A 10,738-nucleotide genomic window follows, 5' to 3' on the forward strand; every position below is an offset into this window, starting at 1 on the left:
CCGGCCGAACGGCCATGACAAAAAAGGGAGACGCATTCAATAAAGCAGTTGATTAATTATTTATTAAGTTTAAAGTAATATAAAAGACAATCATAAACTAACAGTGTCATGTGAAGTCAGTCATTTCAGCAGAGTGGGTGCGTGTAAAGTGTATATGCAGTGTTGTATAGTGTAAAAACAAACCGCAACCAAAACCAAAGTGGGTGTCTCAGGAAGGAGCCAGAGACCAACTGAGAATCCAGAGGGTTTTTATACTGAGTGCTCTGGCACACAGGGCCAGTGTTGCAAATGGCCTCAGGTGCTTCCACTCTGCCACACCCACCTCCACACCTGCAAGGAAGGCAGCCAAACGAACAGGCAGAGAGGGTCGTCACAATTGACACTTCTCCCTACATCCCTTCACAACTCTACCTCAATCCCTACCCTTCATCCCTCGACCCCTACCCCTACCCTACATACCTCTACCTCTACCCCTACCCTACATACCTCTACCTCTACCCCTACCCTACATACCTCTACCTCTACCCCTACCCTACATACCTCTACCTCTACCCCTACCCTACATACCTCTACCTCTACCCCTACCCTACATCCCTCTACCTCTACCCCTACCCTACATCCCTCTACCTCTACCCCTACCCTACATACCTCTACCTCTACCTCTACCCTACATACCTCTACCTCTACCCCTACCCTACATACCTCTACCTCTACCCCTACCCTACATACCTCTACCTCTACCCCTACCCTACATCCCTCTACCTCTACCCCTACCCTACATCCCTCTACCTCTACCCCTACCCTACATACCTCTACCTCTACCCCTACCCTACATACCTCTACCTCTACCCCTACCCTACATACCTCTACCTCTACCCCTACCCTACATACCTCTACCTCTACCCCTACCCTACATACCTCTACCTCTACCCCTACCCTACATACCTCTACCTCTACCCCTACCCTACATACCTCTACCTCTACCCCTACCCTACATCCCTCTAACTCTACCCCTACCCTTCATCCCTCCATCCCTCGACCCCTTCTGCTTCCTAAATCTAACAACCATTCCACTATGCAATAAACCTCTCGAAACTCATACTATTATTGGCGTGGTCCTTGTTAGTGAATTCCACATTCAATGTCCAGGTAAACTTTACTATGGCATGCAACGGCAGCACTGGCTGTAACCTGTGTAACCTGTGTCACGGCAGCACTGGGTCCGACCTGTGTAACCTGTATAATGGCAGAACTGGGTGTAACCTGTGTAACCTGTGTAACCTGTGTAACGGCAGCACTGGGTCTAACCTGTGTAACAACTGCAAAGTCAATTCCCTCACAAAGCAATTTCATACATGTGCGTTTACATTTGCAGGATCCGCTCATCAAAATGTCCAAATCATTGCTGAATAAAATAACATTTCTTTTGTTACAATAAACACTTGAAATGATGAAGGCACTTGTAAATGACAAGGAAGTACATGTGGTACGTTTTGACCTCTTTACTTAAGGTTTTATTAAACTTATTTATTTTTTACAAAATGTACCAAAACACTAGCAAAGAGGAACATCTTGGGTTGATAAGAATAAATATGACAAATTGAAATCATACCCTCTAAACCAAAAAGGCAAACACTATTACTAATATATATTATATAAATATTAAATTATTATTATTATATATATTTAGCCACGGCTGATCTATAGAGGGAACCATAAAATGCATCACCATAGAATACCTTTAAATGAACATGTTCTTACTCTGAATAAAACCGGTTGAGTCCTTTAGTCGAAGGGTGAACTTCCTTCTCTTGACGTTTGAGGAATATGTGTCACCGTTGCTTCATGTGTGCTTTGTTCATTGTTGCACATGTCATCCTGTGACTGTGAGAACACTTTGGAATGTTAAATGGCTCAGCTGGGTATCAGCCTGATGTGTGACGACTGGTTGTTTCAGAGCTATAAAGCAACTGAGCAGGAGTCCGGACAACAGGAGCTGAGCTAACTGAAGGAGGAAGGACTTCCCATCAGATCTCTCGCACCCTTACAGGTCAGTTACTGGTTAGAGTGGGGAGGAAAAGATCATACTGTCGATGGCTCTGATGGTCGGGCATGCAGTTAAAAGGTTCACACATTTTACTTTTACTATTAGCAGTAAAACGTTTCAAAGGCAGGAGAGTTTCCAGCTGAAGGATTAAGGTCCTGTACTGAGACGTGGATGGAAACTGGTTGTAAAACGTAAAATCTCGTAATAACTTGTGCTAAACTAAGGAAGCATTTTTCCTGCTTTTGTAAAAGATCTGAGCAACTTCTTGAAGGCTGATTTGTTTTGTTCCTCTGCAGCTAACAGGTCAGTCTGGTGTTCAGCAGAATGATGACTCCCGCTCTCCTCTCTGCAGCCCTGCTGCTGCTGCTGCTTCCTGGAGCTCCAGCTGAAGGTAAGCTTCAAAATGTTTTTATTAAAACTCAAAGATGTCCCCAGCTATCGAGAATCATAAGTTATTGCAGTTATAGGATATTGTTTGGCCTGCTTATTAAACACTTGATTATTCACTCATTATCTTCAGATTCTAATCAGACTCCCATCAGTGTCCACATTACAAACTCTGTGACCAACGCTCCCAATCAGACCTACTCCACCTATGTGGTTTACAGAGGAATCCTACTGGGTGCAATGTGGAGACTGCAGGACTCAAATGTAGGCTTCAGGTATGAGATCATCACATCATTCATAAATGAGTGAAGCCGCGAGGAACATTGACATAAAAGTCACGAGTCTGAATGACAATGTTTTTTTAAATACCACCTCCTGTTGTCCTTGCAGTTTCACATACACACAGGATGCAAACTACGGCCCGTTCCTGGTGAGTGTGAACGGTGTGTCCGGATGTTCGGCTGATCGAACCTACTGGGAGCTGCTGGTCAAGAGAACTAACAAGACCATCAGGCCGGATGTCGGTGAGTCAACCTCTGTCTTTTTTTACAGTCGTCCTTCCTGTAAATCAGACTATAATCTTGTTTTCTTGTGTGCAGGTATCGGGTGTTACATTCCGCGTGCAAACGAAACAATCGTCCTGAACTTTAACAAGTACTAAAGGATCAGCAGCCGCTGGGAGCCAACATGGGATCAAAGCCAGAAACCTGTACGATTGTGTTTTTCAAAGATGAACTGAAGCCCATTTGTGTCCTATCTAATCCAAACAGTGTGATAAATACACATGCAGGAAGGAACAACGAACTAGGAAACAACTGACTTTACTTTGATTTTGAATGATTATCTCAGGGAATCCACCGCCACCTTACATGTCCTGCTTGATACTTCCTCATGATGATTTCTTCATATTACTTTGGGTGTGTGATTACATAGTACTGTTCCTTTAACATGCTTTGTTTGAATAAAAATCTTCTTTACAGCATGAAATCTGTTAATTAATTGGCTGGTAAAGGGATCCGTTTTTTACATGAGATGATCGTAGATTTATCCAAACATCTGTCAACCTTGTGTTCAAATGACACAAACAAATGTGTTTTTCATTATTTGTAGCCTATAATCTGATTATTCTCCTTAAAAGTTTATATTAAGTTTTGATTTTGTCAAGAAGAAAAGTATCTTCCTTTAAATGTACAGTTGTTCCAGAAGGGGAGTTCTGAATGTTCATGAAGTTGATTAAAATCATCACAAACCGACCCTCCTGGTCCTTAAAGGAGTCCCTCTAGAGGCTGTGCAGAGATACGATGAGGAGCCTTTAAAGACGTGTCAGGACCTGAAGTCAAAGTTGTAAATATTTAAAAGTATGAATATGTTCAGTTCCTCTTACTTTTACTGATTCATTTGTGATTCCAACACGTTTAAAAAGCCAAAACATCTGCAGCATTGCCGTGTTTTTAAAGTGTCGGTTCACTTAAATAAACAAACATACTTTGTCTCTTACCTCTAGTGCTATTTAGCCGTATGGATCGAGGTGATTTCATTCACGTTTATTCGTCTCCCTGATGATAGATCAGCTCCAGGTGTGTCTCTTGCCTCACCTGATCCCACTGCTCTCCTGAGGAGTGGATGGAGCCCTCTGGTCAGACTGTAGAGTCCTCTAACTACCCTGGACCTCAGCCCCTTACACGCAATTTCATTTCTGTTTCTCTCAGGTCTACGGTCATTTTCTCTATTTTTGCATATTTTCCTAAAGGCACTGTTTAATATATATTTTTTCTTATAACCAGACACCCGAGTGTTTCATATCAAAATGTACAGAAACAAAGTCAGCTTTATGTAATAGGGGTTAAAATGTGTCCCAAAGCACTGTTTAAAGACATCATTTGGCCTTAAAGCTGTAAAGTTGAAGTCCGATTGTTGAAATTCTTGAATTCTCTGATGAAACCATTCCTTCACTCATGTTAACCACTGTTAAATAGTTTTGGTGCTTGCACAAAAGTAGTGTAATATATCAATAAATGAGATCAAAAGGAACAGAATAATGACTTCATACATATCAAGCTGCATGGGATGTGCAATTAAAAAGTTGATTGTCCTTCTGTCACACTACTTAGACTGTTACTTAGTTTTGTTGTCTAAACCTAAATAAGTTGTTTCCTGTAAAGACGGAGCTGGAATCGTAGAAAAACGCACCAAAAATGAGAAGTACCTTCTTAGACATTAAATGAAACGCTGGCTGAAACACATTAGATATCAAACATTTAAAAACCCAACAATAATATCAGCTGTTTATTCACTTATGTTGGAAAAACCAATAAAATCAATGCATGGAAGACTATTTTATTCAGATGACATTGTTACTCAACATCGAACACAGATTCATGTTGAGTGGTTGTTCATCATCAAACAGTCGACTGACTCTTCACCATTTTGTAAATCTCAGGATGATTCGCTGATGTGCGCTGGGAATGTAACATCCAATACCTGCAAACAAAAGGTAAAAGGAGCCATGTCGTTTATTATAATCTGGTTTACAGGAAGATTACAACAGAAGAGACCGACTGACAGACGTCTGCTCGGAGGACTCACCAACGTCAGGTTTGATGGTTTTGCCGTCTGGAGTCTCGACCAGCAGCTCCCAGTATGTGTGGTCTGCATCGATTCCAGCCACTCCGTTCACGCTCTCCAGGTACGGACCGTAGTTTGGATCCTCGCTGTAGGTGAACCTGCAGGAACGAAGGACCCAACACGTTACTTTCAATGTGGGCAACGGCTGATTGTCATCAGGTGGCAGGTTGCTTTTATCAGGACAAAATCATTCTCTTAATTCTCATCCGGCGAATTGGAAGAATTAAAAACATCCACACTTCAATGTGTTTTAGTTTAGATGTCTGAAATAAAGTCTGTGTTTAACACAAGCTGAAGAGATTGTACGCAGCATTTCCTGCTCTGAGCACAAATTATCTCGAAGGAATTAAAAATGTAATTTATTGAAGTATTTTGTGAGATGCCAAAGAATCACGATTGCAGAGTTTAAGCTGATTTTGCAAATAAAGTTCCATATTATTTAAAAAACCTCGTGACTCTCAGGTGACGACTGATGTTACGACCTTACTTGAAGTCGGCATTGGAGGCGCTGAGTGTCTTCAGAGCACCCAGCAGGATGCCTCTCTGCTCCACATGTGTGCTGAAGGTCACAGGTTTGGTTTGTAGTAAGCTGTTCTCCACCACCACGTCAATGGGAGCCGGTTTCCTCGCTGAACCATTGGTGACCAGGGAAGATAGAAGCAGAGGGAAGATATCACATGTTGATATCCAGTAAAACAATACAGAACTGCTCCGAGCTTGTGTTTTATTCTGAAGCTTACCTTGAGTCAGAGTCCCAGGAAGCTGCAGGAGCAGCAGAGCTGCAGACAGCAGAGCAGGAACCATCATCACTACCGAGGCTGACGCTCACGCTGCTGTTTTATTCCAGTCGTCACTGTTTGCAGAGTGAACTGTGTTGATCTTAGATTGAAAGAACAAAGGAAGCTGATAATGTTCCATTGAGCCAATTCAAATGTCACCTTGAGGGTTATGAAATAATATTTGTTCTGCAAACTGTACGACAAAACAATGACCTTCAGAAATACTGCATGATCTGTGAAGGTGCTCCTCCATCAGCTCCCTGGATGGTGTTTTATTAAGGTTGCATACATCTCTAAGCATGCCAGCATGAAGTGGTGGTGACTGGGGAAGAGAGAGTGAGAAGCAAGGTACATCAGGTGAAAACTAGAGAATATCACATCAGACACATATACATCTTGTATTCTTTTTTAACCATGACCACAACTGTTCCCTAGCCTGAAACAAGTAGTTTTTGTGCTTAAAGTCATGACGGGGAACTTTCATGTTGTGTTGTCTTCATCATGTTTTCTCCACTGGAAGGGCACCTTTTGCTGTGTTTCTGTTGAACAGGGGTGCACTAGGGGGTGTGGTTACACTCAATGCAATCTATTCTGAGGCACATTATATCACTGGTACAGGCGATGTATGTTTAAAAAATATTCCCCAGTCTAACATATGTTATTTTATTCCTAATATGTTTATATATATATATACAGTATATATATTATTGTGTGTCCTGACCCCCAGGTTGAGAACCACTGCCCGAGTAGAGAGAGAGTGCAGGGGCAGAAGGTTTGTTTAGTTGAATTTCTTAGTGACTCATTCATTTCTTTATCTGACTGATGTTTGTGCCGGTTACAATTTATGGCCCCGAACACGACTCTGAAATATCACAAGAACTAAATGTTCTGATTATTGATGGATCCACGGTGCTGATGCAGCAGATGGATTTGTTATTGACACTCTTTCTCTTTCAGTTTCATCTCAAATATTCTCTAAACTAACATACGTAACATACAAGCTATTCTATTGAAGATGATCTGTGTTTTCTGTTTAATGTCACAGTTGCTTGTTGTCAGCTTTGTTTGATACTGACGCATTACCCGGACGATCAAAGTACATTTATATCGTGGGAATAAGATCCATATATATTATATTATGGGAACCAGCCGGTTCAGTTTATGTAGCACAGTACATCAATAAGATAAAATGGTGCTCTGTATACCATGTGGCACACCCTTTGATATAGTTCATCACATGTTCTCCTGTAAGTGAGGTACTTTACCAGCAGAGGTCTCTGTAGACCTCCAGGACATTTCAGCATAACCTGAGGAAATCTTTCTATTGCTGAGACACTTATGAAGCAATAAAGCACACTACTAATACATTCAATAATCTGTAGTGTTTTGTTGTAGAAGCACAATGCTTCTAATGTCAATACAGCAGAATAAAATAATAAACTTGGGTAAAAGTTTAAATACCTGAACCTTCGCCTTAACTGGTCACTGATGAATGTCACTAAAGTGAATTTCATAGAGTCAACAAGCCTTTTTTTATTAAAATAAACACACAAAAAACAGTTTTTAATATTGCGCCAAATCTTTAAATCTGCGTCTTTATACTCTTCTTATCAGCTTTCCTTTGTTACGCCACTACTTCACTTTGACATTTTGTCGTCTCTAAGATAGACCAAGTCAACGTTTCCTCATGCATGCCGACTAATCAGCTGACTGGACACAACACACACGGTGTCAAAGGACAGAATTCATATTTATACAACTACATTTCCTGCATGTGGAGGAGGAAATCAGACACATTCAGAAAAAGAACTTGGATTATTTTTTATCTACAATTCACAATTAAATAGTTTCTAATTGGGGAACTGCAGCTTATTGAATTAATTGGGAACAACCCTAGAGCTCATCATGCATAGGTTGGAAGGCTTGTATCATGTTTTCACTAGTTATCATGCTTCTTTGTTTGTTTATTTTATGCCCAAAAACTGTTATGAAATAAAGCGTGTTAAATACTGAGCTTTAGCTTCATGCTGCTCAGCACATTTTGTTACCTTTGTACAGATAGTAATAATAATGGCGAGTGTGTGTGTGTGTGTGTGGGGGGGGGGGGGGGGTCAGAGTCGGATGAGAGACAGGAGGGGGTGAGTGACAGAGAGGATAGTGTCAATGTACTCATTGTATGTTGTGTACGTTCTCAGGTCTGAACACGTTACGGTCATGTTTGGCGGTCGGTTCCGTCTCTGAGATATTTAGTCCTTGTTGACGAGTCGCTGCTTGTTGTGTGTCACATTTACAAAGACTGTGAGGAGTTCTACAAGTCTCTGATTCCTACAGGAAGAGTCAGAGCAGAACATTAACATATGAGAACATGTGAGCACACAGGAAGGAAAGATCTACACGGGAAGGAAACATCTACACTGGAAGGAAACATCTACACAGGAAGGAAACATCTACACGGGAAGGTAACATCTACACATGAAGGTAACATCTACACATGAAGGTAACATCTACACGGGAAGGTAACATCTACACATGAAGGTAACATCTACACGGGAAGGTAACATCTACACGGGAAGGTAACATCTACACATGAAGGTAACATCTACACGGGAAGGTAACATCTACACGGGAAGGAAACATCAACACATGAAGGTAACATCTACACATGAAGGTAACATCTACACGGGAAGGTAACATCTACACGGGAAGGTAACATCTACACATGAAGGTAACATCTACACGGGAAGGTAACATCTACACGGGAAGGAAACATCAACACATGAAGGTAACATCTACACATGAAGGTAACATCTACACGGGAAGGTAACATCTACACATGAAGGTAACATCTACACGGGAAGGTAACATCTACACATGAAGGTAACATCTACACGGGAAGGAAACATCAACACATGAAGGTAACATCTACACATGAAGGTAACATCTACACGGGAAGGAAACATCAACACATGAAGGTAACATCTACACATGAAGGTAACATCTACACATGAAGGTAACATCTACACGGGAAGGTAACATCTACACATGAAGGTAACATCTACACGGGAAGGTAACATCTACACATGAAGGTAACATCTACACGGGAATGAAAGGTCTACACAGGAAGGAAACATCTACACGGGAAGGAAACATCTACACGGGAAGGGAAGGTAACATCTACACGGGAAGGAAACATCTACACGGGAAGGAAACATCTACACGGGAAGGGAAGGTAACATCTACACAGACCGTAACATCCTCCTCCTCATCCTCCTTTCCTCCTCCTCCTCCACCCAACCCCTCCTTCTCCTCCACCTCCTCATTCTCTTCCTCCTCTCACTCCACCTCTCCCTTCTCTCCTCCTCCTCTCCCACCTCCTCCACCACCTCCTCCTCTCTCCTCCTCCTCCACCCAACCCCTCCTGTCCGCTCCGCCCTCCCCGCTCTCCTGTGCTCTGCTCCGGCGTGCAGCGCTGCTGTAGCTGCGTCAGACCGGAACAGACAACGTGTTTGATGCTGAATGCTGCACCAGGATAACGACATCCCGACAGACAGAACCACCGCGGAGGACTACGACACTTCACTCTACAGCAGTGAACGTAAGCTCCTTTTTGTGCTCCTCTTAACTGTGTTATCAGGTCCTGATGACTCTCCTTTTTTATCTTATATGACTCATCTCTCCTCCTGGTTGTGTCACTGTACAGGCGGGTCCCTGCCCTGTCCACCAGTTTAACGCATCTCATTATGTTCCGTTGGTTTACGCAGTCATTTAAATAAAGCGGAACAAGTCGCTAATTGTTACGTACAGTAAATTAGCGACTTGAAAGTAAAGAGCGTCAACATGAGTAAAAAGTCGATGTAAATGCACCTGAAAAGTGTTTTAACATTGGTTATATGTCATTTACGTTGACTTTCTGTTTAATTTGTGGTATTAAATCATGCACTTTAAATATAACTGTTATCTTAAAATGAACGTTAATCGTGTTATAAGCTAACGTTAGGCTACGTCACAATAACCGTTAACTGTTACTTCAGTTGGTTAATTGAGTTATTTTTGGCTAACGTTAACAAGATTAATACCGAAGCATCAGCTATGATTTGCCCGGTAACGATCCAGTAGTTTAGTCTCTTATTTATTTATGACATCGTCCCTTATGAACTGCTCAGCTGAGATAGTTTGCTACTGTACATTAGGATAAATCAACCCTTCCCCCTTCTCTACTTCAGCTTCTGTCTCGTGAGTAAGAAGTGCTGCTGTAGCTTATGGAGCCTCTGAATGCTGGAGCTCGTACTAGGAATGTATGTGAGCTCGGAAGGTTTTTTTTTCACACCTGTCAAAGCCTGTTCAGTGAATTAGCTCTTATTCTTACAAAGTCATGGGAGACCAGCACTATTAACCCACTTCCCTGGGTCTTAATATCCTTTATATTCAGCCCGCTCATGTTATCTAGGGACAGCCAGTATTACTAGGAGGCTGTTCACTGACACAACAATTAGAAACCATGTGTATTAATTATTGCAGTGCATAGAGTCACAGCAGCATATTTACATGTACTCATTACCTCTAACTTCAACCTACACAGAACATACATTCTCATTTATTTAATTTTTTTTATTTATTAAAATTTAATTTATTATACTATATTGATCCTTTAAGGGGGAAATTTGTCTCTGCATTTGACCCATCCCTGTATATAGGGAGCAGTGGGCTGCCAATGACAGGCGCCCGGGGAGCCTGGGGTTCAGTGTCTTGCTCAGGGACACTACGACACGTGACACGTCCCAGCCGAGGATCGAACCCAGTGAGCCACCTTGGTCACCCGCTTTATGACACAGTTTGTGACTGTAGGAATTTAATAAGTTTAATATAAAAAGCATGGTGTCAACTATATACTTAATATATC

The 10,738-nt window shown here is 41.8% G+C and overlaps 1 protein-coding gene across 2 annotated transcripts; it reads left to right on the forward strand.

The window, feature by feature from the left end:
• The first annotated feature begins 1,973 nt into the window (after positions 1-1,973).
• On the forward strand, positions 1,974-3,421 carry LOC142941088 (transcobalamin-1-like). Of its 2 annotated transcripts, none has more exons than XM_076083349.1 (5): positions 1,974-2,050; positions 2,344-2,438; positions 2,568-2,709; positions 2,825-2,958; positions 3,034-3,421. In XM_076083349.1, the coding sequence occupies exons 2-5, from the start codon at positions 2,372-2,374 to the stop codon at positions 3,093-3,095; spliced, it is 405 nt and encodes a 134-aa protein (XP_075939464.1). In that variant the 5' UTR covers positions 1,974-2,050; positions 2,344-2,371; the 3' UTR covers positions 3,096-3,421. The 2 variants fall into 2 exon arrangements, with proteins under 2 accessions (XP_075939464.1, XP_075939465.1); XM_076083350.1 differs by lacking the exon at positions 1,974-2,050 and adding an exon at positions 2,107-2,125.
• The last annotated feature ends 7,317 nt before the right edge of the window (positions 3,422-10,738 follow it).

This window comes from Anarhichas minor, unplaced genomic scaffold (assembly GCF_050575085.1).
Source record: "Anarhichas minor isolate MPS153535 unplaced genomic scaffold, ASM5057508v1 ptg000127l, whole genome shotgun sequence".
NCBI lineage: Eukaryota > Metazoa > Chordata > Actinopteri > Perciformes > Anarhichadidae > Anarhichas > Anarhichas minor.